The 20,154-nt window shown below is 34.7% G+C and overlaps 2 protein-coding genes across 3 annotated transcripts in view; one reads left to right on the forward strand and one right to left on the reverse strand.

Annotated features, from left to right (window-relative positions):
* Positions 1-20,154, forward strand: part of rtf2 (replication termination factor 2) — a 215,866-nt gene that overhangs the window by 68,586 nt on the left and 127,126 nt on the right. The gene's annotated exons all lie outside the window — the stretch shown is intronic.
* Positions 636-20,154, reverse strand: part of gcnt7 (glucosaminyl (N-acetyl) transferase family member 7) — a 19,932-nt gene continuing 413 nt past the window's right edge. The window contains exons 1-3 of the mRNA XM_028811848.2: positions 19,566-20,154; positions 6,433-6,528; positions 636-889 (exon numbers count right to left, since the gene is read on the reverse strand). The exon at positions 19,566-20,154 is cut by the window's right edge and continues 413 nt beyond it. Coding sequence (XP_028667681.1) covers positions 663-889; positions 6,433-6,528; positions 19,566-20,154 — 912 coding nt within the window. The 3' untranslated portion in view covers positions 636-662. The remainder of the gene's footprint in view (positions 890-6,432; positions 6,529-19,565) is intronic.

Below are 20,154 nucleotides of genomic sequence, written 5' to 3' on the forward strand. Positions count from 1 at the left end.
TCTCAGGGTGTACAGATAATTGGAGTCTGAACACTGAGAGTGCTAAATGTAATTAATATCTGTCCTAAAATGATTTTTACAAGAAGATACATAAATTTGAATCTATTATTCTGTAAAGATGAAATAAATGAAAGAAAATTAACTGATTTGTTGTTCTGAATTACATGTAATTTTGTAGCATAATAATATGAAAGCAGCAATCATTTCTGGTTATTTTCAAGAAACCAAAATATTCTCATTCCTACTTAAAAAAATAAATAAATAAATAAAAGATAAAAAAAAATGATAGTTTATATTAACATATAAATAGAATGTGTGATACACTGTAATTGAAATATCATTGTAGGTAAGAACAGTATTATTACTTTTATAAAACTAAATAAAATTAAATGACAAGGTTTTCAAATTATGGCATATTAAAATGTTATACAAGTATTTCTGCTTTTAACCTGAATTGTCTCAAGCATGAGGATTGCCTAGAAGTCCATCAGAAAAAATCCTCTTGAGGCTTTGAAAACTTTAAACTGGTCAGAAGTATGCAATTTTATTGAACACCATACTGTTTTACCATGTTACTTTTTCTCTTGGAAAGAGGTAGGTGTAGGTTGGAAATTATTTTATTTTCTCTCTCTCTCTCTCTCTCTCTCTCTCTCTCTCAGCAATCAAACATTTTGACGCATATCAAAATAAGTGTTGTCTTGTAGTCTCCATGCAGGTTCAATTGCAACTTCTGCCTGACTGAGCACTTGAAGCCGGTGTCGTCGCTCTAAGCATTGAACTGCAAGTGGGAAGGTCTCCATTTCAAACTTATTGGCAAACATGTTATCCTTTTCAATAATCCACTTAAGATCTCCAGGTGCATACACACAGATACTGTGCACAAATTTCCCTGAAAATAAATAAAAACAGAGATTCATATCAGCTAGTGTTGATTTCTGTATATTTTTCTACAGTAATAAAATTAGGAGACGTAATGAAACTATTTAAGGCAGCAAACATTAAGTGTAATTCAAAACAAGAAGAAAGAAAATAAAAAAATCCCTTACTGTAATTGAATCAAACTCTGTTGTCCTTAGGAGTATACCAAAGCTGTAGAATAGTAAATGCACTGTACAGAACCAACATAATTGTATTTTTTCTGAAACTTAATATAGTTAATGCTGTTTGTCTGCAAAGCGAATTGTACAGTAGTACAACCTGTATTTACATACCAGTAATCATATTTTATGCAGTTCTTCATTTACAAACAAACTTTCCTTATTGACCGTAGCATTCTTTTGCCTCACCTCTTCCATTGCTTGGAGATCTCAGACTTTAATCCACTAGTTCAAAAGTCCCAAACAATTCTAATTGCATTAACTATTGGCATGTAGATTATAGTCATCCATCCCACAGTGGTTAAATCTTATATATCACATGCACTTGGGGTGGGGAAGAGTGACATCATCTATGCAAAGCCAAAGCACTTAGTCTAATGAAATTTGAGATGCAGTTATTCAGAATATATAACTAAGGATGCTCCAATCATGGTTTTTTTTAGGTCTGATAATGATCACCTAATTCTTGTTACTAGAAATGGTGGATTCTGATTCCAATTTTGTTTCTTTATCGTTTTAACTGAGATCCCACATAACCAGCTACATAGAAACCATATGTTCAATTTTAAAGTGGTAATTTTATAGTTAAATTGCAGACTACATGTGTTACCTGTGCTTTTTTTGTTAACAAAATAAAATTCTATAGGATTAATATTCTGTGATCACAAAAATACAAAACAATCCCCTTAAAATATACTTCTTTAGAAAAATTAAATGTACAAATAATACAGTACATATGCCATAAAAGAAAATTTAAAAATACTTAATTAGTTTAAGTCTAATATGTTAATTTGGCTCTTAAGATTAAAAAAAAAAGCTTATTGTTTTACGTTTCACTTTCTAATTAAAAATGGGAGCTTGCTGTCTATCAGCACTGATAAGGAGTGTACATTTTAGTAACAAGACAAAATAAAAAGGTCTGAACTCATTCTCTCTTTTTTTATTTCTGCCAAACATGGTGCCCTTCTTTTCTTGAACTCTGCTGTTCCTCTCCATGCATAGCACAATTCCTCAGATTTCCATTTCTTACTCCACTTTCTTTAATATAACAGCCAATATTCCTGCTTTCACTCTCTAAAAAAAAAGTCAGACTTTCTGCTGTCTGTTAACAGGAAGTTTGGCAGCAAAATGAGAAGATTCCTTAACTACCATAATACTTTATGTAAAGGAGCACTACAACTAATTTACCATAAAGCTTAGGAAGGCAGGTTCTAAAAAAAAATCATTTATTTTGAGATCAGTTAATTTACTGATCACCAGTTGAGTTATTTGGGGTAAAAAAATTGACCGCTCTCCATTAGCATCTAATTGATCAGATCATCACTATTTGATCTTTGGATACTATATCATTTTTTTTATTTTCTTTTTTATTTTATTGATTAGACAGTTGTCTCATTTTTCTTTAATTTTAAGTAATTATCATTTTTTTTGACTGTGTTGGCATGTGTTTTCTAAAGTGTACAATTATGTTAATCTTAAGATTTCTAGTTTAAAAGTAGAAGATAAGTATAAATGGATTGCGTTGTCTGTTGAGCCTTTCTACATATTTGTAGCTGCATATTGCATGGACAGCTGTATAGAAAATTTCCATCCCATTTGTGACTACTGAATTCATGTAATTAATTAACAGTGGTGAGTGGGTTCCTAGAGGTAGCATTAGGTAGTTGCAGTACTAATTCCTCTTCTGCTCTAATAATGGAGTCTAGTAACAAAATCGTAATCTTTTACCGCAACAATGTAATCACCCCCAGGGACACACAACCACATATTCATTACAGGTAACAAAATGCAGAGTAGAGAGAAATTCAAATATGTGTGTATGTATGCATGTGTGTGTATATGTATGTATGTGTAATGCTCCTACATACTTTAGATAGTTCACAAAAAAAATTTGTTGTAGAAAGTTATTTTATATCTTCTGGATTACTGTGTCAATAGAAATTTAATGTGTATTACACTTCCAAACATTCCTCTTTTTTGAAAAGTGAAGCAATGCAATAAGAAATCTGAATGTTCTTATCAAAAGAAACCTAGTACGGTATTAGACCACTGTACAGTTAAAAAAGGGAGCTCTTTATAGGCATATACCCCGGTGCTTGATTAAGCAAATATAACAAGCTGGCACTAATGATCAATGACTCGATGTGTGACTAAAACAGAAACAGCTGTGTAGAGTAAATAAAACAGGGTAATGGGAATCCATATTAAAAATGTCAGGATACAGTAGATGTGGTGATTTTACCTACAGATCTTACACTAAGTGAATGTAGCAACAAGACACAAGATGGTCATCCTGCGTTATCAAGGTCTTCCTCAAGCTGAAATTCTGCAGCAGACAAGTATTTCCAGATGTGTTGTGCAAACTCTTCTGTAGAAGCGCAAACAATGGGCAAAGGGTTTAGGACCACAAAAGAAGTGGTCGGCCATGGAATCTCAGTGCAGGAAATGAGAATTACTTGGAGGACTATTTCCCTTCAGTATCCTAAGACGTCCAATACCTGTATCAGTTTTGAACAGGGAGTAACCACTGGGACTTTGGTACACTAATCTATAGTCTGGAATTGTCTTACCAGAAGTGGTCTTCTTGGAAGAGCTGTGACAAAAAAGCCAATCTTCCAAGGTTGAAATAAAGCAAAACGGTTCATCTATGTATGATAACAGAAGGACAAACAAACAGAAAAATGGCAATGTGTCCTTAGACTGATGGTTCTAACATAAGGCAGTTTTTCCACCAAAGCACTGGAGAGAGACACAGATGAATGCCTGCAAGCAATAGTGAAGCAGAATGGTCAGTGTTCTGTTTAGGCCTGCATTTTGGCAAAAGTCATTCTTGATTTGATGAAAACTGAAGCACCCCTCACTACTGAGAAGTATGAACAAATTCTTAACCACCATGCAGTACCATCAGCGATGTGTCTGATTGGTCCCAGCCTCATTCTGTAGCATGGTAATGACTCCACACGTGGTCAGAGTCATAAAAAAAAATTCTACAGTGATCAAGGAATGCTGCAGTAGATAATATAGCTCCACAGAGCCTCCATCTCCTCATCTTCGAGCCAGTCTGGCTGCCTTCTGTCTCTGGAAGTAATCCCAAAGTCTGCAGTAAGAATGTGGTAAGTTCTTTAAGAGGCCTGGAACAGCCTACCATGTGACCATCTTCAGAAACCGCATACAAGTGGACCAGAGAGAATTGCTGCTGGTTTTAAGGGAAGGCATGATCACATCAATTATTGATTTATATTTCTTCCGTTTACTCCTGTTTCTGAGAAGTTTACTGACTAATTAAAACTGACATTATTTTTTCAAAGCATTCCCGCTTTATAATATTTATTTCCTGGTGTCTTGGACTTTTGCACAGTACTTGTATATCTAAATCTGTATGTGTGTGTGTGTGTATATAATTGGTGGAAATTTTGAAGTTTTTAATACACTCCACTTCAGTGGCAAATACATTTAGAACATTGCCTCTTTGCATTTGATTCTGCGTTTTTCAGTTTAGTTTCAGTTCACGCAGTTTATCATTCATCGTATTATTTATGTCTTAATGTGCTTTATTGATTTGAGTATAAGAAGAAAGCAATCAAACATTGCTTATCACTTTACGTTTTCTTTTAGATAAAAGGTGCATTTGCAGTGTTACAAGTGAGTGTTGTTAATAATCATAATCCTTTTTTTATATAGCATCTTCCCCATGCTCAGAGTGCTTCACAGATATTCAGAATAAGCAGCAGAGCCTATACAGCATTGTATACAAATAATATTCACATACAACACTAAATAAATATACTTTCAGGAAACATGTTTTAATTAGAATAAGAGACTATAAACCAGAATAAACATACAAAAAAAATAAAATTATATAAGAAAACCCAGAACAAATATCATCATTTGTGATACAAAACAAATTATTCTGAGCACCTGGACAGTGAGAGGAAACTGAATGAAGGGTCAGGAATTTGTGTAAGGTAAATGCCTTCTTGAACAAATGTGTTGTTTTTTTAAAAGAAAGAATCAAGTCAGCTGATCTCATTAGTGTTCTAAAGTCAGGGTGCAACAAAGCTAAAGGCTCTGCCATTCACAGAGCATGTGATAATTTGGGGCACAACGAGATTGCCAAAGTCAGTGGACATTAGTGGGTTGAAGAGGAGTGTATTAATGGAGTAGGATACAGAAGTAGTCCACTGCTGGGCTACTTAAAACTTATAGGTTAGTAATAGAATTTTGCATTCTATCCTATATGACACAGGGAGCCAGTGAAGGATGGTTTTAATGTGCTTCCTCTTGCAGGTCAGTGTAAGGACTGTTGTAGTCCAGAGTTTTGAACTATTTGGATCTGTGGAAATAAGAGGCACCTTTCAGTAGGCATTTACAGTATTTGATACTGGATGTAATAAAAACATAGACAAGTTTCTTAGAAAAGGAGAGAAATGTGTGAACATGGGATGGATTATGGAGGTGGAGGTAATAAAGTTTCTTAAAATGATTTATGTGGATAGAATAAGAAAGGGAGGAATAAAAAATATCTGATTCCTCGCAAAAGTAGGTTTCATGATATGATTAAAAATAAGCTCTTTATCTTAAACTGAGCTTTAGTGCCAATTAGCATGACTTTGGTTTTGTTAGAGTTTAATTTTAAAGAGTTATGTTGCATCCACATTTTAATTTCACTCTGACAAGTTATAAGATGAGGAAATTCTGAACTTTCACATTTTATCATTGAAAGAGATCTGAGTTCCATTCCCATAAAAATGATAACTCAGTTCAAAGCTACAAATAATATGGCCAAGGGAAAGCATGTGTAGTCGGGATTATCTCATAAAAGCAGAATTTGATATGTTTTTCTTTGATAAACAATAGATTTTGATGGGTCAAAACCACTTGTATTGTAAAGGAAAATTAAACTGAAAAATGTAATGTTAAAAAGAATTTACTGATTTAGCATTTGCTATCATTAAAAAAAGTCCATCCTCATCAGTTATTTGTAGAATTTGAAAAATCTGTTCAAGGAATTCCATATATGTACACTTAATCATTTATGCTTGAACTTGCATATTTTAGATTGTATGTGTAAACCAGCAAATCCCAATAAATTCCTGGTGTGGTTACCCAGTTTTTTCATTGGTTATATGTGTGAAAGGGGCTTTAGATATTGAGTGCAACATTGCAATTTGGTTAGAGATGGCCACATTTTTGAATACAGCTGTAGAGTAATAAAAATCAAAGCAAAATAATTCAAGTTTTACAAGTTACAGTAATTATGTTGTCATAAATAACAAACTTATTTTGTTAAAATTTTACATTATGTTGATAAATAAAAAAGATTTAATTTACATACCTCTGCAGCCTTCGTGAGCTTTTCCTTCTTGGTCTTTCCATTTTACCAAGTGCGTACTCCCCTCCCAGGAAGCGTTTGGTGTACTGCCTGGTGCATCTGAATTGATGAAATATAATTGGTTTGGAATGGTTTAGTTGCATGTACAGTATAGGAACCTGTCAAAATCTACCTGTACTTATTTGGAAGCCTCTGGTGGAAATTGTATATTGAGCTATTGCTTAGGGTTTTATAGCAGTTGCAACAAAGCAAGTTTTGTAAAAAAAGAAATACATTAATAATAAAACTGAATGTTTAACCTTTTTTTTTTTCTTTTAACGTTAAGCAAATCATTAGGAGCAGTCACCTAATACAAATTACTTAAATCAAATTTGAAAGGCACTTGAGATAGGTCGCTTACTGTAGGTTTTATCTTAAAAGAAAAAAAAGAATGCAACTGGATTTGAGTGCATTTAAGTCCCTGTTAATCCACAGATAAAGATTTATAGTATTCATTTACAGAAAAAAAACTAAAATCTAGTAATACTTGTAACCAGTGAGTACACTGATCATGAAGGTTTATAGTGAAAAAAAAAAAAAATATATATATATATATATATATATATATATATATATATATATATATAATATACTTTTTAAAAACCATGCTTATATTAAGTTAAGTGTACTAAAAAGTAAAAAAATAAGTCTCTCATCCATCACTCGTAAAATAAAAGCATGGGCGCTTTTCATCAGTCACCATTCAAAAAACACTTCTTAAAATCTGGATTAATTGATCAATTAGTGAAACTGATTATCGATTTATGGATTGTCATCGGAAGTAAGTGTGCAAAATTTCAAGTCATTTGGACAATAGGAAGTGGGTTAAATATTGATTACAAGATTTGTACCATACAACAAACAGGTGAAGTTAAAATAAGTATGGTAAAAAATAAAAAGAAAGCAAGCAAAGGATGAAATTTGATTTCAGCTTAGGATCCTTAATAGATGCACTTGAATAGAAATATATTTGTACGAGTGAGGGTTGGGCATGTAGCCATAATGAATGGTAACAAGAAAGGCTGAGGCACAATAAAACAGAGAAGGCAGATGAACAGCAAAACGAGCATAGGAGACCGGATAGGCAAAATAATTTGGTCTGAAAAACAGACCAGAGAAATGTAGCCATTTTCAAGCACTTGGTTGAGGTTTAAATGCCATGGCCAGTCACAAGTGATTATCCAGCCATTTTCCAGGAGCAAAAGATGCTAAAAGCAAGAGAAATGCTAGCTGCCTTTTGAAGCTTTTTACATTTTACTTTTAGAAATCACTTATTTGTGGTTTCTCTAATTGTAAAATATTGCTTTGTTAAAATCACTGCATATAGTATTCATTCATTTTAATTGTTTTTCTTTTGAAATCCTTTTATAGCAAATGTACTGTAAATACCACGAGGAGTGTGGTTATCAGAATTAATATTACATTTTAATGTAATCTTAAGGTAATTTTTGAATTATATGTCACATTTTTAGGGCAACACAGTGGTGCAGTGTGTTAGCACTGCTGCCTGAAAACTGAAGGGACCTGGGCTCACCACTGTGTTTGAAATTTGCTAATTCTCTTATTGTGTTTTGTTTTTTTTTTCTTTTGGCAATCTAGTTTACCACCCACATTACAAAGACATACATGTTAGTTCGATTTATTCCGGTGAATTTGCTCCATATGGCCTATGATAAACTGACAACTTGTCTGTTGTTGCTAAGATAGGTATCAGCCCCTTGACCCTGAACTGTATTAAGCAGGTGTTAAGTGGATGGATGGATGTGTATAGATTTTTATTATAACTGAGAAATGCTATACTGATGCATCAGGAAGTTGCTTGCTTCACTTGCTTCTAATGTAGGTCATGTTTCCTACACTTGATATTTTTGTTGGGCATTTTTCTCATGCTACAACATTAACTCACGTCTTTTTGAATATACACTTAACCTTTATCTTCCCCACCTCCCTCACAGTGTACTTTTTTCACCCATTGTTACTTTACCCATTTCACTTTTTTCACCTCCAAACCAATAGCTTCTCTCTTTTTTTTTTTTTTTTTTTTTTTTCATTCATTTCCCACTCCGTTAATGACATTTTATATATTCAGTTAGTGATTCTCATCTTAGTCTTTTTTAATGTTGTTTTTTGGTTCACTGCCATTGTCCAAGTCTCACTTGCATACACCGTTCATCATATTTTATATGTCAAAAACTTCACAAATAAGATGTTATATGTGGAAAAACTATAAAGTAAAAAATTTTGGTTGTGTGGAAATAGAAGTTTCCTTGTTTAGGTTTTTAAAGTTTAGGATGGTAACAGAATTGGGGATAAACAGAGGTTAGGTTGTAGTCTTAAAGGTATGGTGTCAGAAAATGTTGGGAGATTAAGTCATATCAACTGTTCAGGCAAGGAATATGGAAGAAAGTGCAAGTGAAGATAGAACTAGCAGTTTTCTTTTCAGGCAAGGGAAAGTTATTGGTGTTTTTTGTGAAATAATCACTATTATCCATTTATACATTTATGAAAGGCATTTCACAGCGTGCTGTGTAGTGAGGTACAGTGGCACTGTTGGTAAATAAAAGCAAAATGTATTGTAAAACATGCCTTTATTGTTTATCCCCTTAATCGTTTCTTTAAAATTTTAACAAAAATTTAGGCTTTAATTAAGGTAATTGAAACGAAAAATAAATTGTCATCATGAAACAAATACTTTTCTTAAATGTATGTGTGCCACAATTACTGAAACCCCTTTATTTAATATCTTTGCAACACCCCTTTTCCATACAAGATTAATTTTGTTATGTCCCAGTTTGATTTTTATTTACCCTGGGTGCCAAATATTAGGGAAGGGTACTAAAAAAACTGAATAATATATTGGCAAAGATTGGGATTAACTGAAAATATTATTTGATGTCATCTTTAATTGTGATAATATCCCTTCCTCTCTATCAGAATTCTTTGTGTTGATGAGATAGCAGAAGACCCAAGACTGCCAACAAAAAAAAGCTGCATTTAAAAGCAAATACTAAAGAGTCCTTCTTAAATTACAGTTTTATCGTGAAACGTGATTCACATGCTCCAAGCCCACTCAGTATAATATGTGGTGATTGGCTATCCAATGAGGCCATGAAGCATTTAAAATTGCTTCACCACATAGAGACCATACACCTTGCATTAAAGACAAGCCATTGGAGTTTTTTGAAAGAAAAAAAAATGCGAACATGAAGGACAGAAGCAATTATTGAAGGCCACCACCTCAACAAATCTGTCTGCACTGAGACCATCATCCTTAGTGGCTAACCATACTGCTAAGGCTAAGAATAAGAAGCCTTTTACTATTGAAGAATTGATCCTCCCTGCTGCTAAGGACATTTGTCTTGAACTTTTAGGAGTGGGTACAGTTTAAAAAAAAAAAAGTAGAATAGGTTCCTCTTTCAGCTAGCACCATCACTAGACAAACTGATAAAATAGCAGAGGTCATTGAGGCACAATTGTGATGTATAAAAACTGAATTGGTCCTTTTGTGTCGACGTATGCATGGATGGAGCTGCTGCCATGACTGGATGGCTTTCTGGTTTCACTACTCGGGTCAAGGAGGTTGTGCCTGAATGTGAGTCTATGCACTGAGTCATTCACAGAGAAAAGATGGCTAGCCAAAAAATGTCACCTGAGCTTAACAGCATTTTGAATGATGTCATTAAAGTTATTAACCACATTAAAGTACATGCCCTTAACTCTCGTCTGTTCGAGCAGCTTTATGAGGTGATGGACACAGAGCACAAATGTCTTCTCTTATACACAGAAGTTAGATGGCCTTCTAATGGTAGATTGCTGGCCAGAGTTTTTGAGTTATGAAAGCTGCTCCAAAGATTTCTTTTAGAAGACCCATCACCACTGGCAGCACGTTTCAGTAACATGGAATGGATCGCAATACTCGCTAAACTTTGTTAACATATTCAGGCTGTTGAATGAATTGAATCTGTCACTTCTGTGGAGAATGACAACTGTCTTCAAGTTGGCAGATTATGTGACTGAATTCAAAGCAAAATTGAAACTGGGGGGACAGAGTGAACATATACATATATACATATTTGACATGTTCAAACATTAGCAGGGATTTTGGATGAGACAGCCTGGGCCTTCATTCTCCCAGTTTGTGCACAATTACCTACCTTTGCTTTTAAAGGAGTTTGAGAAAAACTTCCCAACCACAAAAGAGCCACAAACTGGGAAGGAATGAATCTGCGACCCATTTTTGAACATGCCAGATATATCAACCTTGTCTGTGCTGGCAGAAGAGCGACTGCTTGAGATTGCAAATGATGGTGGCTTTAAAAGTATTTTTGAGATACCTCCAGCGTTTCGGGATTAAAATCAAGGCAGAATATCTTTGCTACAAAAGCACTGAAAGCCCTGGTTTAATTTCCAACATCTTATGTTTGTGAGGAGGGATGGTGTTCTGCAGTAACCTCAAACAAAGCGAATTTACAGAGTAGACTGGACATAAGAAACTCCGCTTCAGGTCTCATTGTCTCCCATCACGCTTAGATGGGACGGTCTAATTGCTGGGAAACGAACTCAGGACTCCGTCTGATTCTGCGTTATGGTGAGTTTTGTTTATTATGTACTTAATTATGCTTTATAATGCACGCCCAATGGTCGGTCCCTGGAAAGTTGTCTTAAGTGAAACTGGTCCATGATACAAAAAAACGGTTGGAGACGACTGGTCTAAAGTATCAGTGGAAAAATAGGAAACAAAAGCTTGAAGTAGTCTTTATAAAGGAAGACTGTCATGTAAATATGGTGAAACAGCACACCCTAAAACATGTAGTGCAGTGAAATGTCTTATAAATTGCAGTTGCAGTGTAAAATGTAATTGCCATTCGGCTTAATTTGATTGGTTTATGTATGTCAAGTGGGAAAATCGGTACAATAAGCATTTTCAGATTGCCTCCATGATAGTAGAAGGTAATGAGGACACAAGTTGTGCCAGTGACATTTGATTGCGTTTCTCACTTAATCCGAATCAGAATTCACTTTATTGGCCAGTACACTAATGTGTACTAGTAATTTTGTCTTCTTAGTATTGGTGCAGCATACAAGGATGACAGAATACCAAAGAGAAATTTAAGAACATCAAATTATAAAATTGATAAAATATGATGCAACCTGCAATGGTGATGCAAAAAATAGAGAGAGTAGGATTAAATTGCCCAGGCAGTCTAGTGTGCAGGTATACATAGATACTGAGAAAAAACTCAGACCTGATTAGTAAGAAAGAGGCCTGAGTTAGTATTCATTATAGATTTTTTTTTCACCATATACAGGTTTTGAGATCATGTCTATTGCTAATTTAAAAATTATTTTTAAGATATTTTGTTTTGCCATCAGAAAAAAAAATCATTTTATAACTATTCAATTTAATTAAATCTGAAAAAGATAACAAAATAAAAAATACAAGGTTAATTGATATGCAATAGGTTTTCTCTAAAACATACAATGATTTAGCAGTATCTGCATTATAATTATTATATTAGAATGGAACAAATTGAAAAACAACTGTCCTTCTGCTGAGATCAGTTACAATATGAAAAAAGGAGTCTCCAGCTAGAACTGACAATTCATTAAGTATAACATTATCAGTATTTTCTAGTTGAAGCTAACAGACAAATCCTTCCTAGTACAATAGCTACCTTTTTCATGATCTTATAACACAAAGGACACAATGGTTGGATTATATCTCTTAAGTGACCTGAAATGTCTTGATAATGAAAGAAACATGTAGGCTTTTTTGCTGAGTTGTTTGTTGTTTCTAGAGCAAGCGTTTACCAAATGAATGGAAAACTTTGTTTAGAAGATTCCTTAGATGTCACCCTTACATTTTTACAGTAACGCCAAATTTGTTCAGTCATACTTCCTTTTCGAGAAATTCTTTTAGTGTTGCATGTCAGTTTCTACAGTGTTGAAATCTTTAAAAAGTGGAAAGACAACATAAAATATTCCAAAACTAGTTGTTGAAGAGTTCAAAACATGAAAAATAGATTTCTGTTAGATGAAGGAACATAGTGCTGTACTGTGAAAAAATGTAGCCACTTAAAAAGAAAGTGTAACTCTCTGTCAGTAAGGAACTGGAACTCGCTTTCCTCAATACAGAAACAATTATAGGCAGTTTCCATCATGTGAGTACAGTAAAATTCACATACTGTATAATTCAACTGTGTAGTACTAATGGAGCCTGTCTGTGCACACAAGAACAACGCACTGCAATTTTTGTGATATTTTTAGACTTTAGGCCTTTTTTGGAGTTTGTCGAACCTCAGGTCTCCTTTTAGAATCCTGGTTTTTGAAAACATTAAGCCCAAGCAATAACACTTCTCATAATATAGAAAATATATGCATTAAAAATGAAAAAGAAATCAAACCGAAATGTCTTAATGAGCCAATACCTTGTATAATCACTTTAATTGGCTATAACAGCCAGTAACCATTTGTAGCTCAAAGGAGGAATATTCTCCCATTATTCAGTGTGTGATTTCATGTCAAGCAATTTGTTGCACAATGAAGGACAGTATTTTTGACATCTTATCAAAGGTTTTTGATGAAATTAAAGTTGGGTATCTGACTGGGCCACTCAGCCATTGCAGGCATCGTCTTCATTTTAATCCTCTGCAGTGTTATCTTGTCATTGTGCTTTTGAGACACAAATATCTTCCTCTGTTTTAATTTTCCATCTGGGACACTCATTTTTTTATTTAATATTTCTCAGAAACTGTAAATTAGATTGGCAGGCATGGCTTATTGAAGACTTTCTCATAATGTAATGCTGTCATCACCAATTCTCTGGTGGAAATAGCTCAACTTGGACATAGTGGTTGACTTGCTTTGTTTAACAGATAAATATTAACATTTAAATTACAAAATGAAAATAAGAAAATCACTAGTTGAACGGTGGATTATGCAATTTAGAAGGACATGAATTATTAACATTTTCACAAGTTTTCTCACTTGGAGTGGTAGCCAGAAACCTGAATACAGGTTTGCATCTACAAAAAGGAAAAACAAAATGAAGGTAATCATTTAAACATTTCTCAATTTATTAATATGTCAAATTTATCAAGGCAAAACTGGTGGAATACATCAAAAGAATGGGCAAGAGCAAGTAAGAAAAGAGGAGAAATTAGAAAGCAAAGGTAAAGGAATGTACTATAGTGTTGCAGGCTCATGGAACAGTCTTGTTGGTAAGAGATGATGACAAGAAGGTGGGAGTGGAAGTAGCTGGGAAAGAAGTAACAGGTGAAATCTTAAGATCTTGGAAGTTGGGTTGAAGTCAACAGGGAAGTAACAAAAGAAATACAAGCATGGTTGCAAGAAGCAAGCCGTTCATAGCGCAAGATCACCAGAGTGGTGTAGCACAAATGGATACCCCTTAAGATGAAAAACACTCCTTTAGAAAACAATGGTTAGACCTTCCCAAATATAAGGGAAAACAAATACTGTAATAGAGGAACAGTTAGGAAAACTGCAGGATCTGGAGAGTGTATAAATGCATTACATTGGGGATTATTCTTGTAGACGAAAGGTATAACGAAGAAACTGCACAATAATGATTGTCGGAGACAAAATCAAGGTTGAGATAGTATGGGCATGTGCAAAGAATAGAAGAGGCTAAGTTGGTAAAAAGTGCAGTGCAACAGAAAATGTAAGGACAGAGAGCAAGAAGAACACCAAGGAAGAGTTGAATGGATAGATTGCTTTAAGGAAGATAGCTGAGAACTAGATTTGCACTTAGCAAATAAAGAAGCATGGAGCGCAGCAACAACACAACCTAATGGATAAAAAAGAATTAGTATTTTCAGTTAAACCTTGCAGCATGGCTAGAGTGGAGATTTAGGCATGTCTAATAATTGTTTTGTATGCTCAACCCAGTGTGTTTTTGTCTGTTTGCTAAACACCAAAACTTCTTTGACAAATTTCATTCAGTCTATTGTAATTAAGTTTCTTTTATTATGTTGACAAGTAATCATTTTAGCAGCAAGAGTTTATTTAATAAATAAGTCCTTATTTGTGTGTGTATTCCAAATTTCTTTAATAGCAATACATTTAAGTTTCATTATACATAGGAACTGACAGATAATGTCAGCTTTGCAGGAGCTAGATATTTATAAAGGTAGTTTTCTTGGGATTTTAAAGAGAACTCGGCTGTGTAGTGAGATGAGCAGGATTTGTAATAATGACAAAACTATGTTATTCTCTGTTAATGGTCTCATCCTTTTGAGTGATTATTATTTACATCACACCTTATTACTATTTTGACAGATTTATTTGCTTTTAACAGGCTGTCTGTCATTTCTTCAATTTCTTTCAAATACACACTCAAATGTAAAATGCTATAATAATAATAAAGTTGCAAGATACAGTTTTAATTTTTCAAGCTTTGTTTCCTTTTAGATATTGATTACAAAAGCAATAAAATGCTGCGTACTGTACTGAATCAATAATCCTGCATTTTCATAGATATTATTTCATATATTCACTAGCTCTTCAGATGCAGAGAATAACATAAGAACAATTAAAATCAAACCAGTTTTACAAGCAGATTGAAGGAGTTTCATTTTCGGGTCACACTAATTTTGCAGACAAATGAGCACTATGTGCTGAGTGGGGCTGCAGCAATTGATTATTTAAGTACTCTAGTAGTCTGCCGATTATTTCATTAATTAATCGAGTAATTGGATATGAAATACCTTTGCTTTTTTTAAGATTAATAGTAAATGTACAAAAAAGAAAATAAGGCATCCCTTTTAAAATTAACATCTAATTGATTTCCTTATTTAGAAAAAAACAACATTTTTATTACTTAAATTGCATACAATAAAATTATTTGTCAAACTTAAACCTTTTTAGTGCATTTAGGTGCAATACTACATTCTGGGTTTTTTTTTTTTTTTTTAAATTGTCTGAATGCAAAAACAAGTAAGTAGAAAAATATATCAATTGCAATTACTTTATAAAGGCATGCATACAGCCAATAAACTAAGGCATAAATCAATAATAACATGTAAAAATTGCCTTAAGTTGTACAACTTAACTTTCAGAACTAAAAGTTTCAACCTATAATTTAAGCCTGTACTGTCTTCTTGGAAGGCTTTCTGGCATTTGTCGGATTGTATTCCCAGGAAGGGGTAGATATGGTGTGAGTTTGTGAGTGTAAGCCTTTAAAGGAGCATGTGGTGGCTGCAATGAAGAAAAGTGAGTATATCAACATGCTCAGAACTGAGGCTTGCTTTTGCTTTGAGTAAATGTTTCCTGCTGCAGAAAAAGATGCTCTGATGGTGTGGATGTTGCTGGAATACACATTTTTGTTTTGCCCCTCAGTATTTTCTGCCCCTTTCATATCCATTTTGCATTCTGTACCATCAAATCACGTCTTCATGTCTCGTATTCACAGTGTAAGCGCATTGTGAGACACATAATCATCTGTGTGAAACATGCTGAGCTAACTGAGGTGTAGTTATATGGATTATATGAAACTTTGATGCAAAGAATTTGCCTCAATTGTTAACTGAATTGAGTTTCTCAAGGAATCATTTCAGCCCTTGTGCTGAGTGAAATTGCACATCATCGTCATCCTTGCCATTATGCTGTGTTCACACATTGCACAGTTTAGTAGAACGTTCTGAACAAGACTGAAGTCTGTTATGGTGAAGTATATTAATCCTAGTTTGTCTGTAAAAGGGGCCGCTGAGGTATAGGTCTGAGTTCAGTCCTGACCCTGGCGACATATATGCATGCTGACAAGCATTTTCGGTCTCTCATGGAGGGAAATCTGACCTGAAACGCCACTGTGCAAGTCATACGCATATACGGGCAGCTAAACAGCAGATAACACAGAGTGGAATCGCTCTGTTCTTTTAAATTACTTGGACTTCCCCCAAAGCAGACATGGTATGTTGTTGTTAAATTAGTTGTATTTGCTTACTGTTGCCTTCATTATAACCTACATTAGCCTAAATTATACTATAGCGCAGTGGTCCCCAACCTTTTTGACAGCAAGGACCACTTTATTAGATGCAAATTTTTCCACGGACCGGTCGGGGGGGGGGGGGGGGGGTCAGTTTTATACACAATTTACATAACATTTCTATTATTATTAAGTTATTAAGCAGTTCGCATACGTTTTCAACCCAAGATTTTTCTTGTTTTTTTGCATATAACAAAGACATACAGTATGCTTTGCATTTGCCATTCCTACAGATTGCACATCACAAACATTAACACTGCTATCTTTTTCGTGTCTACCGTTTCTATAGGAGGGTGACAGTGAGTTTAATTCCAATGGATGTTTTTCAAATGTTGACAAGCAATAAGCAAAAGGTATCACTGAAAACCACAGAAAACAAAAACAACGACAAAAAAAAACGTGAGGAAAGTTCGAAGAAAGATTTTTTTTTTTTTTTTTTTACAATGTTTCTTTTTGGGGAACGTTGTGCAAATGTGCACAAGTGAGCTGCGACCACAGATCTAACTGCTCTGTGGATGATTCGTTCAAGCATTTCAAGGTCACTTCGTTGTAATGAAAGCATCTGCTGAATGTACTTCGTAGTAACGCGATTTCTATAGACTTGTGTCATATGGGGAAACTGTCGGCACCATAAAAATACTTTATTGTAATACTCTCTCACCTCGGTCTCTCTCCTCTCTCTGCGCCGCTGCAAAGCCCCGCCCGCCAAGCGTTCTGAAAAGTCTGAGTGAGTCTCTGTTGCCAGCAGTTCTCTCGCGGCCCGGTTGTCAGACGGCTGTGGCACGGTAGCGGACCGGGGGTTGGGGAACCCTGCTATAGCAAATAAAACTCAGTGATGATATAATATTTTCATCAATTTGAGCTGAAGGTTAAGATAGTTAGACTTATCTTATAATAGGAGGAATATTTTATGTCCATGTGCATCGTAAAACCAATGTTGTATCTCCATTACATAGATGACCTCTTCATAATCTGGACTGCCAGTGAGAAGGACCTCCTCCATTTTCATAATGAATATAATTCTTTTCACCCCAACATAAAGCTGAAGCTGAATTACTCAAAAACAGAAGTCGGCTTCCTTGACACCACCGTTCAACTGAAAGACAACACCCTTGTAACTTCTGTTTTTCACAAACCGACAGACAGATGGACCTACCTGAAAAGTGATAGTTTCCACCCCAAGCATATAAGGCGCTCCATTATTTTCAGCCAAGCAATACGGTACAATCATATTTGCTCAGACCCGACAGACCGGGATAAACAACTGCAGGAGCTCAGACAAGGTTACACCCCCAAAAAAACAGCCACTCAAATAAGAAGAGCTACTGCCATACCCAGAAACAACCTTCTGGAATATAAAAACAAAGATAACAAGAACCGCATCCCCCTTGTTGTCACCTACAGCCCACATCTTGAACCAACAGAAAATGGCACATCTCCATGCCTACAGAAAAGATGCAAAACATGTGCCCACATTTATGATACAGACCGTATAGTTATACCACAGTGCCGACTTGAACATCACATAAAGGGATCATTTTCCTGCAGATCATCTAATGTAGTATACCTAATTCTCTGCATGAAATGCCCTGACACTGCACTCTATGTGGGAGAAACTGGACAAACAGAGAATGAATTTACACAGGTTCCACATTAAACACGGCAACACAGATGTTCCTGTAGCGGCCCACTTCAACAGCCATGGACACTGTGAGAGGGACTTTAAAGTCACAGTGCTGATGGGCAACTTCAAAACACAGCAAGAGAGAAAAGAATGGGAAGTTAAACTCATGCTAAAATGTAATACATTACAACAGGTCTTGAATAAAGACAAGAGTTTTATGGCCAGATTTGAGGATTGTTTACATCTCTCTGAATGACAGACAACCTGTCTACAGGTCCACATTGTTTTGAAAAACTCATTACAAACTTCAAAAGACTTTGTTGGACAGTTATCTTATCCAGAGATCTTGACCATACATTGTTCTTCTCTCTCTTGTTAAATTAACCCTAGCCTGAATGAATCTATTAATTTTTTACATTTAAAATTTCTCATTTAAAGATTTACCAATGTTGTTTCTTGTCCTAGAGTGTGTATATAAACACAGGGAACTCCAGTTTCTGCATTACATCTTGCCTGAAGAAGGGGCGTGAGTTGCCTCGAAGGCTTGTATATTGTAATCTTTTTAGTTAGCCAATAAAAGGTGTCATTTTGCTTGGCTTTTCTCTACAAATCGAAAAGTTATACATTTTATGACAATGTGGAATTTAAAACCTCTAAATAAAAAACTCTGTCAGATACAAATAAAGATTTTTTTCAGTCTGTCCTTTGCAGTTTAAAAGCCTAATCTTTAAATTTTCAATTTTATTAATGACTCCTCCTTTCCAGGTCACAGCTGCAGAGTTGTTTCATGTCTATGCTGCAGTTAAGCACAACCTGAGCTATAACAGTGCTGATTGTGCACAAAAGCTAAATCATATTTTTGTTTTTTAATATTTGTTAGTGCATTTAGTATTTTTGTCTTGCAACACAGCAGTTCAAGTCATACGTATTGGTTGTCCCAAATATTATAGTAAACTGTGGTGGGGGGAAGGAAAGGATGCTTGGTGATAGTTTGGTGTTATTTTTGTTACAAAGAACTGTTAAATAAACTAACTGGAATGCTAATGATTATTAAAAGTGTTTTGTATTAGAATTTAATCACTGATTTATTTCTGCTCTATAGAAAAATATTAATATGCCTGAAGGAAATATTATAAATTTGAGATTAATATGCAGTTAATTTTGATAAAAAAACTTTGAGCATATTAATCACGATTAATTGTTTAATTGAACAATAGCCTCACTAATAATATAAAATGAATCTGTTCCGGGTAGCAGATAATTTAATTAAACGATCTTAGTGACTTTGTACTATTTGTGTTCAGTAGTAGAGTTAAGGTTAATAAACTACATATACTTAAGTTTGTAGGTCTTCATTGGATATAGCTTCAGGGATGAAACTATACAAACAACATCTTAGTAGTTAAAACATAAAAGAAAACAACATCCTTGTCAGGTTATTTCTGAAAATGGTACATATTCATATCTTACCTTGCAAATGATTAAGTGTTACCCAGTAATGTTCGTCTGGGCTGTATGTGTCCTTGGACCACTCTAGAAGCTCCTGAGCCCTCTTATCCTTAAAGATGAACTGTACAAATTTCCGAGTTAAGGAGTAGTATGCTGATCCAAAATAAATATCAAGATTAGCTGGAGGGATATCTTTCTTGACAAAAAATGATAAAATATATGAATTTCCAAAAGCTGTTATTTCTTTGTGTTTCGTGTTTGTTCTGTCCTTAAAAGCAAGAGGTTGCTTCACTCCAGGTGTGATATTCTTTCCTTTCCATGTTGCGCTGTTAAGGAATTGAATAATTTCTTTGTTGGTCATGGTAGGAAAGTCCTGACCACAAAGATTGATAACATTCTTCCAGGCAACTGGTGAGCGTAGGAGATCTTTCATGCAGTTAATATCAGCCTGCAGTCTAGAATAGCCTGCGTACACAACATTTACTATAGATGAAGCCAGGAAAACGTTTGGGAAGCAGTCTGCCAGTGCTTTTACAGCCCCTTTATATCTCCAGTTGGATTTCTCATCAACGTGGATACAGTATACATTCTGTGGTGCGTAAATAGCCCT

This window comes from Erpetoichthys calabaricus, chromosome 10, assembly GCF_900747795.2.
Source record: "Erpetoichthys calabaricus chromosome 10, fErpCal1.3, whole genome shotgun sequence".
In the NCBI taxonomy this organism is placed as follows: domain Eukaryota; kingdom Metazoa; phylum Chordata; class Cladistia; order Polypteriformes; family Polypteridae; genus Erpetoichthys; species Erpetoichthys calabaricus.